This window comes from Pterocles gutturalis, unplaced genomic scaffold (genome assembly GCF_000699245.1).
Source record: "Pterocles gutturalis isolate BGI_N339 unplaced genomic scaffold, ASM69924v1 scaffold24266, whole genome shotgun sequence".
NCBI lineage: Eukaryota > Metazoa > Chordata > Aves > Pterocliformes > Pteroclidae > Pterocles > Pterocles gutturalis.
In genome coordinates this window covers 24,255-43,047 of record NW_010098506.1, presented here as the reverse complement: position 1 = coordinate 43,047, position 18,793 = coordinate 24,255, and the positions used below count along the sequence as shown (strand labels likewise).

Here is an 18,793-nt window from a genome sequence, read left to right as displayed (position 1 = left end):
TCCTGCTGGGTATTTTTGTACTTTCAGGTGCTTATTTAAAAAAAAAAAAACAACACCAAATGTGAAATATAGTCATATGCTTTGTGTTAGAATCATAATCTGTCACGCTCACTCTGTGATAACACTGTTTGCCAATAATCTCCATCTTGTTCTCTCCAAGTAAATTTGTGGCTTGCTGCTGTTTTTATAATCATTGTTGATGAAGGAAATTACAGTTCCTACACTGTCTGTTTAAGAAATGATAGCTCTGTAGAGGAGGAAGTTCCTTATATTCTCACGGAAGAAAGGGATACAGTGTGACCTTGTTCCTTAATTGGGCATCAGAAAACACTCATGAAACAGATTAGTAAGAAAGTAAGCATATTTGATTGCACTGGTCAGAGATTTTTTTCTTCCTTAATTGAATCAAGTGGAAAAAAAAATTATTAGGGTAGCTAATGAAGTACATGTAAATATGAGCTGCTTACTTTTTCTTTTTAATTTGTTTTTAAATGGTATAAAAAAACCATATTGTTTGTGTTGAATAAATATATCTTTCTCTCTATATTTGCAGCTCAAGGATCTCAGTTTGCTGGATCGCTGTCTAAAAGAAACTTTAAGGCTTAGACCTCCGATAATGACCATGATGAGAATGGCCAGAACTCCCCAGGTCAGTACGTGTGTTGGAGTGAACTTCAGTAGAACAGGGCTGGAAAAGGCCAGGTGGGGGATGTTCCAGTTGGCAGAAGGAAGAACACAAGTGAGCAGTGTTTGCTGGCAGGGATGAAAGCTGATGGCAGCCTGGGTTATATTAGTGGGAGTGTAGCCGGTATTGATTGAGGAAGGCAGTTAATACCTTGAACTTGGTAGTTGTTACCTTCATCTGGAATTGTTTGTGTCCAGTTTTGGACCCCTCTGGTCCCCAGCAATCAAGATGTTGATGAAGTGGAGCAAGCAGAGCACCATCAAGATGGTTGGAGCACTTGTCCTGTGAGGAGAGGCTGAGGGAACAGGGTTTGTTAAGCCTGGAGAAGGGAAGGCTCTGAGGGGACCTAGTAACAGCCACGTGCAGTCTTATTCAGCAAAACTGACTTTTTCTTTTAGCTATCAGTCTCACTTGAATTCTTAGTTTGGCGCTACCTTTAAGATATTTTTTGCTTGCCAGGTATTTTTAATAGTGATCTTGGGAAAATTTGGCTTGCACTTAGTACAATACAAGCAAGGTAAATCTGAAAGAAAACTTGCTCTTTGTACAAATAAGATAGAAAGTCAAATAAGTAAAATAATTTTTTTGAAAGACTGTCTCTCCCGTAACAAATGCTTTCAACAAATTTTAAGTTAATTAATTTTTTTAAATTTTCTGTTCCGGCCTTGTTAAAGCATCTGAAAGGTTCCTGTAACTACCTGAATATTGTGCCCTGTACAAGTAAAACAATATTAGGCTGCGTTAACTTTAAATGAGCTTAGCCAAAATTCTTTTGAAATTGAAGTCTCATGATGTAGCACTTCAGGTAACATTTTAAAAAGAAAAATGGAGAAATTTTGTGATGTGTGAGGTCTTGTCTCTTCTCTTGTAGACTGTTGCTGGATACAGTATTCCCCCTGGCCATCAGGTCTGTGTATCTCCCACTGTTAACCACAGACTCAGGGACTCTTGGAAAGATGCTCTAGACTTCAAGCCTGACCGATACCTCCAAGATAACCCAGCAGCTGGAGAGAAATTTGCGTATGTTCCATTTGGCGCTGGTAAGTAAGAATACACAGCGCCTTCCTGAGTGACTCTGTACTGAAGTGGCTCATAGTGGTTGTCTCATAGAGTACCTCCCCGTGCTGTAGCATCTGAGGATATTTTATTCTTTCTGTTCCTGCCTGAAAGTTCTCTTACTGTCAAAGTGCTGTTGAAAGAATGAAGTCAAGTTTTGCATTAGTAATAGCTGTGTATGTCACTCAGAGTAGCAATCAAAACAAATTTTGATGTTAGCGTTTGTGGTATTTGACTCAAGTATTTTCAAGTCAAGGTAAAAACCTGGTGATAGGGAGTCACTTTAAGGCAGAGCAAAAATCTGCAGAGAGAATCACAACTGTCAAAAGAATTTGCAGATATCACCGCAACACACTTATAGCTGATATCTTTCTGCAGTGTTCCAAACACTTCTTTGATGATAATGATACTTAAATTAACCCTTTCTGCTGAGGACAGAGCAACACAACCTCATTCAAATTACTCGGCCTGGTTTATGCAGGGGCAGCTTATGGAACCAAGATGCTGCTGGAGTCCATAATGGTAGATGTGCAGTATCAGAGCCTCACACAGGTTAGAAAGAAAAGAAGCAATTACTGTCCACTTAAAATTTTTAAAGTTAGCTTGGTGTCAAAGGTGATTTAATAACTAAGTCTTCTAACTGCTTTTTATGGCTTTCCTTCTAGGCCGTCATCGCTGCATTGGAGAAAACTTTGCTTATGTTCAGATTAAGACTATTTGGTCTACTTTGCTTCGTTTGTATGAATTTGATCTTGTCAATGACTATTTTCCAACTATAAATTATACAACAATGATACACACACCTAATAACCCTGTTATCAGATATAAGAGGAGGTCACTGTAAATTCTGGCGCTAAAGCCTTACTTATTTAAGTTGTTTAAACTAACAGACTTTTGAATAAAATTGTGACAAAATGAGTGGTAAAGGGAAACTGTTGCACCTGCTGTTGGAAAGCAACAATAATCTACCAAATGCAAAGTCTTTGCATCTATTTTGTTTGGCCACAGTATTTAATGCTGCTGTGTGTAATTGCTTGTTCTACAACTTTCTCATTGCATTTTTAAAATAAAAACTGTATTTTATATTGGTCTAACACTTTTAAGGTGCATGCCAACTCTTTAAGATGAAGAAATAAGTCATTTCTACAACCTGAACTCTTTGCTTTTGAAAAATAACTGAAAATTACTTTTCCTAGGATGACACAGGGTAAGACTGTCTACCTTACCTCTGTATCCAGTTACAGTAAATCCATCAGGGAACAGGCACTGAGGGGCAATGTAATTGGTGGTGCCCTACCTTCAATATTTGTGATTCTGTTCCAAGCAAACTAGGTATGGTCTTGGCTGATTATTTTAAAAAAAGTTACTGTACAGGTGAGTAGCAGGCAGACTACAAAATGTTCAGAGAGAAGTTTTCTGAGAATAAATGTTTTAAATGTCTAACTTGAAGCAGTTGTAAAATGATTAGATTCAGAAAGCAACAAGTAATTTTCTAAAAAAAAAAAACTTCTGAGTGTAAGTGTGAAAGTAACAAAATGATGATACAAACATCATTACTTTTGTAAATAACATGTTTGTGTATACAATGGTCACAAATTAAGTAAAATAGCTGGATGTTGTCCCCCTTTGTATTGACTCATGTGGGATTGTTAAATGGTGTTTGGTTTAAGACTGGTGATAAATGGTAATGAGGTCTGGCCCATAGGAACTTTGAATTAAATTTATAAACAAACCTCCTGGGGAAGTGTTCTGTGCTCAACTATGGCAATTCTGAAAATTTTGTAATAAACTTTGTCTCTTTCTTGTAAGTATGAAGTCAGTCATGCAAAGAGCTCCCCCCTTTCTTCAGTGCTCACTGGAGCAAGGGCTTTGCCCCGTCTTTCCTGTTCTAAACTCAGGTGTAACTGCTATAAAACCTTGTGTTGGTACCAGTCACAGCAAGCAAAGGAGTGGAGTATCTTATCTTCCCTCCCAGCCTTGTCAGATGTGATTGGGGTCTTCAGAAACCAAGCTTGTACCTGTCCTCTCTTCTTCTTAGTAGCAGCATTTTGGAATCTGTAAAAGGTAAAGCTGCAGCCACCATAAGCAGGAGGAGCGCAGTGTGATTGAGGGAATGGTTCTTGAACACAGTTAAAAGCATGAAGTCATCTTTATTTCAGTACTTTGACAAAATACCCATAAAATTCAAAACTTCTACCATTACAAAAATAGGTCTCTACAAGTGATATTCTGTCTGCACTGCCAGTAGCAAATAGTACGAGAGTCATGTAACTTCAGTAGCCTTGCCAGAAAAAGTGCAAGTAAATTTTGCTGAATGTAGTTCAATTTCATTAATACACAAGTTTCATCTTTTGCACCCTTTTGATAAACACACACTTCATAAGTTAATCATTTAAATTAGCATTCCATAAATATACATGTAATTTAATGGTGGGGTGTTTTTCTTGGTTTGGGTTTTTTTTTTTTTTTCATGAACACGAAGTGCCTATATACATAAATTCCAGGCTGCGTGGGTGTGCCAGGATGGAACTGTATACAGTCGTAGAGCTGTGTTCATATTGGTCCCACAATATACACATTATACAAAAGCACAGAAAGAGCACAGATGTACAGAAGGCAATCCATTAACATCACTGCCAGTGATGGGGATGTTGAAAGGGTATCATTACCTTCTCATACCAGTGTGCAACTGAGTGTATGAAGTCGAACCTGTAAGAGGGAGAAAGATTTTCATCAAGATTATTTGGAATTAAGTAGATGAGAATTCACCAATGACATGTTATTTAGAACAAAACTTCCTCAAATGATGGATTTTATGCTGAAGATTTTAACACAGTAACTGCAAAAATCAAGTTTGATAAATTATGTCCTATTGATCTGACAATTTGCTTTTTACAGCACAAAAATTACCATCACCTATGGGACAAAAAGGCTGTAACTTCTGTAATCGAAGTGGTAAGAGAAGAGCCAGCACTGTGCCCTCGTGGCCAGGAAGGCCAATGGCATCCTGGGGTGTATCAGAAGGGGGGTGGTCAGTAGGTCAAGAGAGGTTCTCCTCCCCCTCTACTCTGCCCTGGTGAGACCGCATCTGGAATATTGTGTCCAGTTCTGGGCCCCTCAGTTCAAGAGGGACAGGGAACTGCTGGAGAGAGTCCAGCGCAGAGCCACAAAGATGATGAAGGGAATGGAGCATCTCCCTTATGAGGAAAGGCTGAGGGAGCTGGGTCTCTTTAGCCTGGAAAAGAGGAGACTGAGGGGTGACCTAATTAATGTTTATAAATACGTGAAGGGTGAGTGTCAGGAGGATGGAGCCAGGCTCTTCTCTGTGACATCTAGTGATAGGACAAGGGGCAATGGGTTCAAGCTGGAACATAGGAGGTTCCGCTTGAGTATGAGGAAAAACTTCTTTACAGTGAGGGTGACAGAGCACTGGAACAGGCTGCCCAGAGAGGTTGTGGAGTCTCCTTCTCTGGAGACATTCAAAGCCCGCCTGGATGCGTTCTTGTGTGATCTGATCTAGGTGTCCTGCTCCGGCAGGGGGATTGGACTAGATGATCTTTCGAGGTCCCTTCCAATCTCTAACATTCTGTGATTCTGTGAAATTCCCCTTGTATTCCCACTTTTCAATCTTTTGGGTACATTTTTCTCATCTAGCTTAAAATCTTAATAAGATGCCAACTGAATCCTTTCTGCACATTTGTTAGAGATCAGGGAAAGTTAAAGCATTACCAATAAACTCAAAATCTGTAATTACAGGACACCTGTATGCCTTCCTTCAAAGAATTTTATCGTTTTCTTTTTAATGAGCTTTTTGCTACAACTCTGAATAGCCTCTTGTTTAAGGCAGAAAATGCCTAAAATCAAAGATGTTTGTCACCTATGTCAGAGAACCAGTACACACTTTCTAACCTGGGACCATGCCTTGTGCTACCCAGGAGTCAGGGGAGGAGTGCCTGAGCCTGTACCTGACTGCACGCTGCCCAGTCGCCTCTGTAGTGCCTCCAGCCGATTGATGTAATCTGTTAAAGCTCTTTCAGGATCATAGTTTTGCAGCTGAGAACAGGCGAAAGAGACTGGGTTTAAATCAGAATGCATACTGTGGAACCTAGGGGCCGAAGAACACAGATGTTAAAAAGCAAAATTTCAAATAAACCAAAAGTATCAGCAGACACAGCGAACTACTGCAAGTAGGGATACCTTACTGACCGCATGTGCCTTACCCTACCCGTGTGGCAGCCAGCCCATCATACCCATTTAACCTCCCTGCCATTTATTGGCCAAGCCATCATACTGCCTCTCCCAGAGAAATCCCTTTTCCCAGTTGCCTTTTCTTTCTACTGCACCCAATTTCTTTAGGACAAAGACTGACCAGCAAATTCCTACTGAGACTGCAGCAGAAGCTGTCATAGATTCATGTTTGCTTTTCTATTAAGAAGCTTGTGTGAACAAGGACACAGCCATCTTTACAGGAGTCTGTAGGAACCTTCATTACTTTCCATAAGTAAAAGTCAAAAGTGGCTAAAACAGATTAAACACTTTTTCCATGTAAACCGTTATGGTTGCCACAAATTAAAATTACAAATGTTGAGTGTTTTATATAAAAATAAAGATCCAAACTGGCAAGAGTCTGATATTCAGTAAAGCTCAGTGCCCACAATGCTGTATGAAGTCATCGAAGGCTGATGGCACTCCCAAAAACCTTGCCTTTGGTGAAAAATACCTGGTTTCCCTGGTATGGGATTCACTGATACCACTGGTCTGACAGCTTAGTACAGCCAACCAAAAAGGGTTTAACCAAGAACAAGTAGCTGAGCTACCACGCAGCTTCCACCCACACTCTGGCCATGAGGCTGTGGCAATTCCTCCCAGCCCACTGTAGCCAACCTCCCAGCCACAGTGAGCGGCCCCGCTTTTTCCTTCCTTTGGCTGAGCACACCCGAGGCAGCGCCTCCCCACGCCACACCCTGCTGCCAGCCAGAAAAGTGGACAGGCAGCAGTGGTTTGCCTGGTCACAAAGCCCAGACTCTACAGATGTAGATAACCATAGCTCAGTCCAGGCATCTACCACTTATGTGGAAAGTTTACAGGAGATCTAGGAGACTCCATGTCTGACCTGGATCTGTAGGAATGCCTTTGTTCTCCATAAAGATCCATGCCACCAGAGAATGAATCGTGCCGTACTTCATTACCTAGAAATATAAAAAGCAAAGTCTTGAAAATGGAAAAAAATTAACACCTTTTGCACTTTACTGAGAATCTCAAATGCAAGTTTTCTGTTTGCGTATCACAGAAATGGTGTTTAAAAAATGTAGACCACTTTCAGACTGCTTCAGAGATAACCAGAGGTGAAACCCTGGCCTCACTGGTGTTAATGAGAAAACTCTCACAGACTGAGCACGACAAGGTTTTAGTGCAGATCTGGATGGCCAGGAATTAATAAAAAAGCTTCTCATTCTCCTTAGGCTCCTACCAAAAAGCAAACAGAAAACCAGATTTCCCAAACTTGAAGCTGTAACAAAAGAATGACAGCCTTTTCTTCTGAGGGAAAGACCAGGGAGGGCTGGTCAAAAGGCTCTGTCACCATGGTGGGGGACTTGTAGTTACTACAACTCCTGTTTCTGTCCTTGTCCTCAGCATCCTCTCTTGCAGCTGGGGGGGCAGATCTCTTAAGAGAAACCCAATGACACAGCTAAAATTCTTTTTACAAACACACTCCATAGGGAAAGTTGCCATATTTTTTATAATCCCACCCACAATGGAGCAAAACAAGACTGACGAGAAAGCAAATAGATTAGTGTCTGTGCTGAGCACGGAAACTATCAGAAACCTGAGAAATAGGTTCATCCAAGCAATTATAGCAAAAGGAAAGGGGAATAGCACCCCATCCATTCCACATGAGGAAAATATAAATTAAAGAACATCTTCTTTAAGCAGTGGGGTGACTTGTGAATACCATTTTTTCAGTCACTACTGGACTATGATTTACCTGTGTTCTGGCTAAACACATCCCTATTGATACTTAGCACACCAGAACCCGTAACTCTGTGCCATCGACGAACCAGGAACTTCATTCTGCATATCAAATTAAAAAAAATAATACTTCAGAAGAAAGGAAATAGTCTGCTAAAAATAATCTGCTTATTGTATTCTAGAAGGCATAACAATTTCTTGAACACAAAGCAAAATTAATGGATGGGCTTCTCAAACCTGAAGATCAAGCAGAAAACATCCTTATACACATCCCTAAGAAAAACATCTTTTGTCCAAATCTGCTTTCAGCATCACCTCTGCAATTCCAGTGATTCCAGAGGTGCTGCATAAGTCTAAGTGGACAGCAAATGGCTCAAGCACCTAAGCAACAGGGCATCAGCATTTTAAAATCATACTAGACTTTTTGTCCTGTTGCACCCCCAAAATTGTAATCCCAGAGTGCTATGAGTAAAAGCCTCACAACAGGTATACAAATAGTTCCGTTAATTTATACTACACACAAGGCTCAGATCAACAGCAAGCAGAAGTGCTTGGGGGGTCAAACCTTTGTGAAGGTTTGCTATCATCCTCAGAGACCTAGCCTTGTGAACTGAAAGGACTACGCAGATGGATAAAGATAGTTCATAAATCTGTATTACGTTTACATGTAAGAATTTAACCTTTAAAGGAAATTAAGTTGTAGAAAATACCATGGTAAATAAGTACATACCCTAGAACTGCTAGTAATTCGTGCACTTGCAGCCCAGAAAGCAAATCATGTCCTGGGCTGCATCAAAAGAAGCATTAGCAGCAGGTCAAAGGAGGTGATTCTCCCCCCTCTACTCTGCTCTCGTGAGACCCCACCTCGAGTCCTGTGTTCAGATGTGGGGCCCACAACATAAAAAAAGACCTGGACCTGTTGGAGAGAGTCCAGAGGAGAGCCACGAAATTGGTCAGAGGGCTGGAGCACCTCCTCTATGAGGACAGGCTGAAAGAATTGGGGTTGTTCAGCCTGGAGAAGAGAAGGCTCTGGGAAAACCTTATAGCAGCCTGCCAGTACCTGAAGGGGCCTACAGGAAAGATGGGGAGGCACTCTTTATCAGGGAGTGTAGTGATAGGACAAGGGGTAACAGGTATAAGCTGAAAGAGGGTAGATTTAGACTAGACATTAGGAAGAAATTTTTCCCTGTGAGGGTGGTGAGGCACTGGAACAGGTTGCCCAGGGAAGCTGTGGATGCCCATCCCTGGAGGTGTTCAAGGCCAGGCTGGATGAGGCTTTGAGCAACCTGGGCTAGTGGGAGGTGTCCCTGCCTGTGGTAGAGGGGTTGGAACTCGATGATCTTTAAGGTCCTTTCAAACCCAAACCATTCTGTGATTCTATGATTACTTTATCCAATACACTCCATCTTTGATTGATTGTCAAATATAGAGTCATTTTCAACTATAACAGACTGCTTATTCCGATTACAGATTTGACCTATGCTCTGCTCAACTTGTCACCCCATGCAGTATCTACTATATTCATGACTACTAAAAATGTGCAATTTAAACAGGATGGAACATCCGAAGTTTTAGATTCCTCTAGTGAGCTAGAAAAGTATATATTAGACTGCACAATCATATCTGTTTGAAATCTAACTTCTTCCAGTTTACCTTGAAATTGCGATGGACACTCTGACTGCAGAGCGAAATCTTGTAAAGCTTTTTGAATGATGGGTGATGACTTCGAGGTCTGTGTAGGAAGGATGTCCACCCATTCGTGCAATGAGGGCCAGCGTGGCTTCTTCACACTCCTGGAAGCCACCTAGTAACAGCAGCAAATATTTTTTCTGATATATGAGAGCTTTCCGAAAGCTCTCTGCTCGCAGATATTTGCCATAAATTCTCTGCAACAAGAAACAAAAAAGGTCCCATAAGCTCCAAGAACTACTACAGTTCAAACACTTTTGACATTATTAGTCCTCCAGTACTTCTGTGGAGAAGACACTTGCTCACATTTGTTAAATGCAGCTTCATAATTTGAGCAGCAAGAAACTGAGCACACACAAAAGGACAACTTAGGTGCTTGCACGTCATTCTTGGGGAGAAAAACTAAAAGTCAGGTATCTGAGGATGGAAATTTGAAAAATGAATTAATATCTGTTTACTTAGAATAAGCAGATTGAACACAATGAAAAATAGGCCCAACTCAAAAGGAAAAAAGCAGCTGTAGTTAGTGTGCGGGCAACAAAGTCTTCCTACCCTTAAAACGGCATTTTCAGAATCTGATCCCAGTTCTCTGAGGAAAGCTTCGCTCCTGAGCTCTGCTCTCAGCTTGGAGAGTTCTGCATCAGCTTGCTTCAAAGATTTCTGGAGTGACAGCTTTTCTCTGTTCCAAACCTCTTTCTCAGAGGCAATAAGAGTATCAATATTAACTCCAACATCCGATGAGTGTCTAGAAGACTGAAGATGAAAGAAACTTAATTCGAACCACACAGTTTGGAAAAGCTTCAGCTGTGTCATTCTAGTCATTGGTTTGGTGGAGAGCTCATAAAATTACTGAGAGAAAAACTGCCCACTGGTTGGATTTGAGGCTACCCTTGCATCCTAACACCTCAGCTAGTGAGTTTAGGAGCCTGATCAACATCCTAGAAAAAATATAGCTTGTCCCAAAAAAAAATCCCTCTCATTGGATCATACTAGCTTCATAATCTTGAAGCTATCTGGATCTATTTGCTACTATCATGGTGATGAGATACAGATCAAACAGAGAAGCACATGGAATTTAAAAGAAAAGAGCAGTTAACAAAAGGAAGCTGGGCAAAATGACAAAGCTTACAGTAAACAGAATGAGTCAAGATATCTTGACCATAGGACAAGAGTAACTCACACCTATTTACTCTGCAGGAGGGAAGCCAAGAAAGACAGCTCGATCACTCCCACTTGCTCTATCACTCCCACTTAGGTGACCAGGACAAGTGTTAGTGCTATTTCACAGCACAATGCTTTTATGCCTGTATATACATGTCATTATTATCAGCACCATCGAAGACATACACAGTCTCCAGAAGGTTTTCTGTGCTGGTATCTTCTCAGTTCTTCCTCCAGTTTCATAATGGCATTCCTCAAATTATTCTTTTCTTCACTCAATCTGCTGACAAAGCCCGTCAGCTCAGCATTTTGTCTCAGCAGCCTCTCAGTCAATGAGCTAGATGGAGTCCCTGGTGGTAGCACTAGCTTCAGCTGAAAGGAAGAACAAAAACCAGACACAACTTGCATTAGATCCAACTTGCCATCTTGAAAATAACTATCTTACAGTGAAAATAACTTTTGTTGATAGTGACAATAACTTCATAATACTTTATAGAAAGAAAACACAAGTGTACATGTAAACTATACATTAATGTGACTTTCTTTTCTATGCTTATCCCGTCTGTCACAGCAGAATATTGTCACACAAGCTCAATTGTACCAGCTATAGCCATGTGCAAAGCTTTTCTACTATGCTTAGATTTATCTAACTCGGAGGAAAAGAAAAGCCCCAGAGCTTTTTGCCAATTCACGTTGAAAACAATTGCTTAAAATGCAGGTGAGGACCTAGCCAAGCTCAGTTAAAATCAGATATTGCTGAACTCTTTGTAACAGATTACCTCATTTCATTTTTTACACAGGTGCACACTACTCAATCTTCTACTGCCTTTCCTTTGGTAAATACAGGGCAGCTTAAGTACATGTGTTGTATCAACACAATATAGTAAATATTAAGTGTTGATTTTAATATCAGGAGGTAATGAGCAAAGTTTCCTCAGTTACAGAAATACTGCTGGAAAGGAAAATACATTTTCTTAAAGAAAAAGCCACAAAAAACCCTATAATGAAACTGAAAAAGTTTTAATTTGAAAGTGAAAATTCACTTTTAAAGTAATTATAATTGACATAAATAAAAGGAAATGGTCTTTTACACTTCACCAATTCCAAATCAGCACATTCACTGGAGCAGATTTTCCTCTATGAAGTACAGATCTGGATAAGTACAGACTTAACAGCTCCTTGCTGCTTTCCATTCACAACTCATCATCCAAATTCTCCCACCAAAGTTACAACGTTGCACTCTCACCTCTTCCAGACAGGACAATCCGGGCAGTTTTTGCAGCTCTGAAATAACTTCTTCAATAGCATTTTGTATTGCTATGAAGTCTTGATCATCTGCTGTTTCAAACTGTAATCTGAAACAAAAATGACAGCTTCAACAGCAGATATAGTCTGACACCATGAGACAGACTGATAGGACCTTCCGTCGATCCATACGCACTGAGATTTCAGCAAATCATGTCAGCATAGTTACTGGAGACTTGGCAACATTTTCAAGACTACCCAGTGACTCTAAATTAAGTTGGTTCGATTTTCTAAAGAATTTGCACAGAACAGTTTCCACTAATTTTGAGAAAAGGATGTTCTATGTGAAGCACATTTAGAAATATTCTGCTTCCCACAAATTTTGTTAAATCTGTGTGAGCAAATTCTTAGGGTGTTTTCAAGATATAATGTGTTCTGTTTTGCCCAAATGTTTCAGAATAAATACTTAATATTAAATCATCATCACAGCAAAATAAAAACAGATTCAAACTTCCCGTGAACCTGGTACCATGCTATTTTTTTCTTTTCTTAAGGAGATAGCAACCTGAGAAAATAAGAATCACTTGACCATAAAATATTAATTTATTCCAAAGGAGGAACAAGGGAGGTGATCCATACCAATAAGCCCTGTATTCATGCTCTTATACAGTGAATTATATAATTACTAAATTGCTTAAAAATTATCTTTCACCTGCACACCATACACAATAAACCTGATCACTTTGCAGAAAAAAAAACAGAGAATTTTGCTGTAACTTACAAAGGACCATATTAAACATGTAAGATTTAGAGCAGCACTTAGATACTCTGCAATCCTGTCATACATCAGCATATCTCAAGTAATGGCATATACTATAAAACTAGAACAACCCCAAAATTACCTAGGCCTGCACTCTGTGAATTATGATTAAAATCCAATATATTAGCTTGCTGGTTGCTATTAACAAAACCAAGTAGCTGAAGACTGGCCTAACCTGCTAGCAGCTTTCCGAGCCAACTGCTTCAGCTTTGGAGATGCGTTTTGCAGCTTTTGTCTGACATTTTCCAGAATTCCAGTAGCAGCAGGGACATCTCCTCCTCCCGTCAGCATGGGATAGGTTGATTCATTCATCTCAGCTCCTTCCATTTTTTGCTGGAGAACCCAATTTCTTGTTCTGTCATTGGGCGTATCCCAGGTAGTCTGTACATAAATATGTATTTTTATATATATATATTAACACATAGTACGGTGCTTTAAAATGGAATCATTTGATTCTGAAACACACTCAGAAATTGAACAACAAACAATTCTGACACAGAAAGGAGTTTAGTGTGACTACACTACTGTTGCAGCGTACCACTAAACTATTATTTGTGAATGGTATAGTGTGATCCCTCTTTTGACTAAGACTGAGCAATCATACAGCTACAGTGTGAGTCCAGGGAACAAACTGAGCCAACAGGAAGCCACTCAGCCTTTCTGTTTCTTCCGCCAGCAGCTCCTTTACCAGTTGTGTGTGGAATTTGGGCAACTGCACCCAAGTCTTTCAGTGGCCAATTCATAGTCAGAGGAACAGGACTGGAAAAGCCACCATGGTCATGGAAATCAGTTCCCAGCCACAGGCAGCCATACCACTGGTGCTGCCACAAGTGAAGCGAACCACTGAACATGTGCTCCTCACCCTCACTAACACCCCCCCAACACCAGCCATGGAAGAACCTAAGTCTACAGCTACCAAGGAAACCTAAGTCTACGGCTGTGCCTTTGGATATTTGACCAAGATGTGGTACCAATGAGAAAAAAAAGCAGACTGTGGCAAATATGTATTGGGTTTCTGTGGCAAGGTTTTGGTAGCATGGGGGCTAAAGGCTGCTAGAAGCTTCCCCCATGTCCAAAAGAGCCAATGCCAGCCGGTGCAAGACAGAGTGGCTGCTGGCCGAGGCCGAGCCCATCAGCAACGGTGCTAGCACCTATGGGATAGCATATTTAAGAAGGGAAAATAGTTACCACAAAAACAGCAGCGGAGAGAGGAGTGAGGTATAAGAGAAACAACTCTGCAGACAACACGGTCAGTGAAGAAGGAGGGGGAGGAGGAATGCAGAGTGCAGAGATTCCCCTGCAGCCCATGGTGAAGACCATGCTGAGGCAGGCTGTCCCCCTGCAGCCCATGGAGGTCCGTGGTGGAGCAACCCCACAGTGGAGCAGGTGGATGCCCAAAGGAGGCTGAGACCCCGTGGGAAGCCCACGCTGGAGCAGGATCCTGGCGGGATGTGTGGAGCCATGGACAGAAGAGCCCAGGCTGGGGCAGGTTTGCTGGCAGGACTTGTGACCCCATGGAGGACCCATGCTGGAGCAGTCTGATCCTGAGGGGCTGCACCCTGGGGAAGGGACCCACAGTGGAGCAGCTTGTGAAGCACTGCAGCCCATGAGAAGGACTCACGTTAGAGAAGTTCCTCCCATGGGAGAGACCCCATGCTGGAGCAGGGGAAGAGTGTGAGGAGTTTTGCCCCTGAGGAAGAAGGATTGGCAGAAACAAGGTGTGACGAACTGACCACAACCCTCATTCCCCATCCCTCTCTGTTGCTGGGGGGAGTGAAGTTGAGCCCAGGAAGAAGGGAGGGGTGAGGAGAAGCTGTTTTTCAGATTTGGTTCTATTTCTCATTATCCTACTCTGATTTGATTGGTAATAAATTAAATTAATTTTCCCCAAATTGAGTCTCTTTTGCCTGTGATGGTCACTGCTGAGTGATCTCTCCCTGTCGTTATCCTGACTCATGAGCCTTTCATCGTATTTTCTCTCCCCCGTCCAGCTGAGGAGGGGGAGTGGTAGAGTGGGTTTGGTGGGCACCTGGCATCCAGCCAGGATCAACCCACCACAAAATGTCACAGGAAACAGCAGGAAATTCATTATTTGAAACTTTAGGTAGATCCTGGGAAGCAGATCATACTGTCTGCCGCTGAGGAGGGGAAAAAGCCCTAACAGCCAACTGGCAACCTGATCCAAGGGAAGCCTGACTCTTTGTTGACCACAGTGCTGGCAGTTACCTCCTAGAAGAAGAGCAAGGAGCACAAAATGAGTGTGGCAAGAAGGCTGATGCTATACAGTTATCAATACACTCAACATCCTCCCTCTAGCTGTGGGTAGTTTTCAGTGTTTCAGAAGTTTAAAAACAGTAGCCAAATTAGATGAAGAGAAAAATTTCCTGTCTGGCTCTGCAGACAGACAGGTGCCAAAAAGCATTGAATGGGCAAAAATATGGTCAGTAAGGAGGCAAGTCTCCTGTCAACCCTCTCTGGGACTATCCACAAATCACCCACTCAGCAACACTTATCTATTACAGGGAAGTTTCTAAAGAGTTTTAAAAGTAATTTAAAAATGTTTTTAAAACCTTTCAAACTTTTTATGAAAGAGAAACATTTACAGGCAACAGTTGCTCCAACTTTCATTCACCTAAAAATTAGGTTAAATTCTGAAATTATTTTTCTTCTTTCTATTTTGCTTGCTAACAGATACATATTCATACATATGCTTGTTTGAATACTTATTTACTTATTGAAGCTGTTGGGAGATCACTTTTAAGTGTTTCAAAGACCACTTGTGGTTTATAAACTAGAGATTAAGAGCACTGATCTGGAGCATTCCTGAGTAGGAACAGCTCATTCCTGCGATTGGGTGCAGGGAACACCCTCCTATACTGAGACACAAAGTGTGTGTATACGTTCAGATGCATTTCTCCTGCTCACACTCCTCCTTACTCATCTCTACAGCTTCATTCTCAGAGGACGTGTGTGAATAGCTTTAGGTAGCAAAACTGGAATGCTTTCCCTTTCCCTGGTAACCTTATTTTGTAATCTGTAGGCTATTTTATAGATTGAGTAAAGGCATAGTTACACACAATGCTAATTGAACAAAACAATTAAAAGCTAAATTGCACAGTTCAGTATTACACATTGCTCTCAGACCTACTGTACCTCATTTGGATTGTGGCTTGGTGTTGTTTCGGCTTCCTTTCTTCCTTCATTCTCCTGCTCTTTTTTCTGTAGTTCTTGGATTATTTCCTGCAAGTTCTTTGTTTCATTCTCTAATTTATGAACTTCTTGCTTCTTTTCTTCAAGTTGCCACTGAAGGTCTTCTACTTTGGACTCCAGTTCATGGACTTTCTTCTGTGCTATTATGTTTGCATCTTGTTCTGCTTGTAATGCTTTCCTCTGGATCTGCCTCTCTTTTTCCATTTGCAATCTCACTTGCACAGACTCCAGTTTATACTTCTCCATCTCACTTACTAACTCCACTATACGGTCATGCTTTTCATCCATTTGTTTCTGTAGCTCTTTAAGTAATTCCTCACATGGATTAGGTGTTCCAGCTTGACCCTTATCTTCAGCACTTTGAAGCTGAGCACACAGCTCTTTTTCCCTTTCTAGGGCACTGCTTATTTCAAGAGCTCGAACCTTCTCTGATTCAAGAAGCACCTGCAACTCAGAATTACGGCCTCGCTCACGTGACAGCTGGGCAGCAGTGAGTGCTTCTTGGGATTCAACCTTCTGTTGCAGATCAGTTGAAAGCTGTTTCTCTTGCTCCAACAGTTTAGTTAACTGTAAGTTCTTTTGTTTTTGATCTTCAAGTGAAAATTTTAAATCCTTCCATAAGAAAATAGAAGAAAAGAATTGATTAAAGCCATTTGTGTATACTTTCCACTATCTTCTGCAAATTGCAAATATGCTACCTCTACACACATTGCCTTTAGCAGGTTTTGCTATTCACAATTAATGTGACAATACTCTGAATGCTGCAGTCACATATGATATTAACATATATTTAAAAGGAGTCTTTATAATAAAATCAGATCATCTCATACAAGAAGAATATTTATAACACACACTTTTTAATGAGATACTAACAGCCATAGTTCTGAAATTTAAGATAGCTAGCTGCTTTTACTTTCTAAAACTGTGGAAGTGATTTTGCAATTTAAGACTTCAATACGTAAATAAATCTATGCTGTTTAAGTGATTGCTTTTTTGTCTTAATACTTGTATTAGGATACCTGCTGTCTCCCTCACTATATCAGATACTGCATAGGTACCAAGGAATCTACTAATGCATTTTCTTCTAAAGTAAACTCCCTAGTTTGGTTTTCATGAGGTGAAACTGCTGACTTCTAAAATGAAGACAAACAATATAACTCCTTAAATAATATTCTTAAATACTATCTTTTAAGAGTTCGGTTGTTGTGGGAGCTAGGTGTAGCCATGTTAGCAGGGAACTGTCCCCTTGAGTAATATCTGAGGGCTATTATACAAAGTAGAATCTTTTCATCTTGGGTGTGACAAGTGCAGTTGTAAAATTCCTATTGATTTAAATGGAATTTGCATCAAGTCTTTTTCTTTCTTTGCCACACAGCTTCTATACACGTTTCTTCAGTTCTAGATGATATAATACCGCTGTTGAGAACAGAAAATGGAGCACACATTGGACAAAAGAGTAAGCTGAAATGAAATGTTAACCAAAAGAATATTTGTGTGCTCCTTGGTGTTCAGGCCATTTGGGATTACGGAATACCTCAAGCTCTTCTCTTCCTCTTTCCTCACTGCGTTCCATTTTAGCTTTTTCCTTTTCCAAAGCCCACTGTAGCTCTCTTGATTTTTTCTGTTCACTGGCCATTGTATCCTTGAGAATATCTAGCTCAGCTGCTTTTTCTTTAACTTCAGTCCTAAAAGAGAAATGGGCAACCTTTAGATTAGACAACGTCTCTAATCCTATCACAGTAACGTTACTTGAAACTTATTCCATCTTGTACACTGAAAACTCTTGTAGTAGAGTAACAGTGAACAGTTTAGAAAAGCAAGGCTAACCCAAAAATGAAAGTCCTGTATAGCTCAAAAATTACAGAAAGTGTGTCCATCCTGCTAACTTTGTAGCTGCCATTTTTCCTTAATTTGTGGTTCAGAAGCAGCTGGTGTTCAACTTCACCCAGTCACTGGCCAAAATCTGAAAGAATGCAGTGGGAATGTATCTTGCTGCCCTGTGTCTCAAAGGAAAAAAACCAAAAAAAACCCAAATCAAACCTATCTGGGGTGTGTGTGTTTAAAAATAATAAAAATCTATTCCCTGAGTTTTCAATGTTTGCAAATCAATATTCCATCCATTTGGAAAAGAATCTTGCTCCTGATGGTCTATAAACACTATAAGGTAATCTATAAAGTAACACCAATTTAAACTCTGTCTTAATGTGTTATCTCTGAGCTGAGCATTAGAATACTGTACATGGGCACATCCATCTGGTAAAGGCATAAATAATAAAAACTTTCTTGAGTGCCAAATATTTGGCCTGGTCCTTCTGCTGTTGACCATGCCAAAACAACACTTAGAAGTTATAAATTTCTTCTGGAGTTACTTGCAAAGTCATCTTAACTCTGCAACTTTTTTCTCTATGTTCAGTTTCAGAAGCAGAAAAACCTTTAACAGATGTTGTATTTATTAGCTTGAAAACAGTAGTCTAATGTGTCAAAATTTTAAAAGAATCTTGATAATATTACATTATCAAATCAAACTATGAATCAATCTTCTGAATTTATAGAATTACATTTTTTGTCAAATGGGAAAGAAGTCTATTTTTTGTCAGATATGTTTTACAGGAAACCTGAGAAGCATTTACATTTCATTAGATAAACTTCCTTAATAAAACCAGTATTATGAGACAACATAGAAAAGATCATCTTCACTGTCAACACAGAAAGTTTGGCATTGAAAGCTGCACCTGATGGTTTCTAGGTCCTTGAAGTGCTTGTGCTGTGCTTTAAGGGTTGTTTCAAGCTCTAGTTTAGCTTGTGCAAGTTCATTCTTCATCTCAGCACTCCTCATTCTCTCTGAATTCAGCTGTTCATGAAGCTCAGCTGCTCTGTCCTTCACACTCCGGAGCTCCACTTGCATCTCCAGTATCTGTGACTGCTTCTGCTGCATATTATACTCCAGCATTTCTAAC

At 40.5% G+C, this 18,793-nt stretch overlaps 2 protein-coding genes across 2 annotated transcripts in view; one reads left to right on the top strand and one right to left on the bottom strand.

Moving 5' to 3' along the window:
* Positions 1-3,059, top strand: part of LOC104461710 (lanosterol 14-alpha demethylase) — a gene marked incomplete at its 5' end in the record, with an annotated part of 4,248 nt that extends 1,189 nt beyond the window's left edge. The window contains 3 exons of the mRNA XM_010073392.1: positions 554-649; positions 1,557-1,725; positions 2,407-3,059. Coding sequence (XP_010071694.1) covers positions 554-649; positions 1,557-1,725; positions 2,407-2,585 — 444 coding nt within the window. The remainder of the gene's footprint in view (positions 1-553; positions 650-1,556; positions 1,726-2,406) is intronic.
* An 812-nt stretch (positions 3,060-3,871) lies between these two features.
* Positions 3,872-18,793, bottom strand: part of AKAP9 (A kinase (PRKA) anchor protein 9) — a gene marked incomplete at its 5' end in the record, with an annotated part of 35,350 nt that continues 20,428 nt past the window's right edge. Inside the window, 12 exons of the mRNA XM_010073382.1 lie at positions 3,872-4,450; positions 5,707-5,846; positions 6,810-6,930; positions 7,728-7,813; positions 9,365-9,597; positions 9,953-10,153; positions 10,748-10,933; positions 11,808-11,916; positions 12,802-13,007; positions 15,780-16,448; positions 17,371-17,521; positions 18,569-18,788. Coding sequence (XP_010071684.1) covers positions 4,407-4,450; positions 5,707-5,846; positions 6,810-6,930; positions 7,728-7,813; positions 9,365-9,597; positions 9,953-10,153; positions 10,748-10,933; positions 11,808-11,916; positions 12,802-13,007; positions 15,780-16,448; positions 17,371-17,521; positions 18,569-18,788 — 2,366 coding nt within the window. The remainder of the gene's footprint in view (positions 4,451-5,706; positions 5,847-6,809; positions 6,931-7,727; positions 7,814-9,364; positions 9,598-9,952; positions 10,154-10,747; positions 10,934-11,807; positions 11,917-12,801; positions 13,008-15,779; positions 16,449-17,370; positions 17,522-18,568; positions 18,789-18,793) is intronic.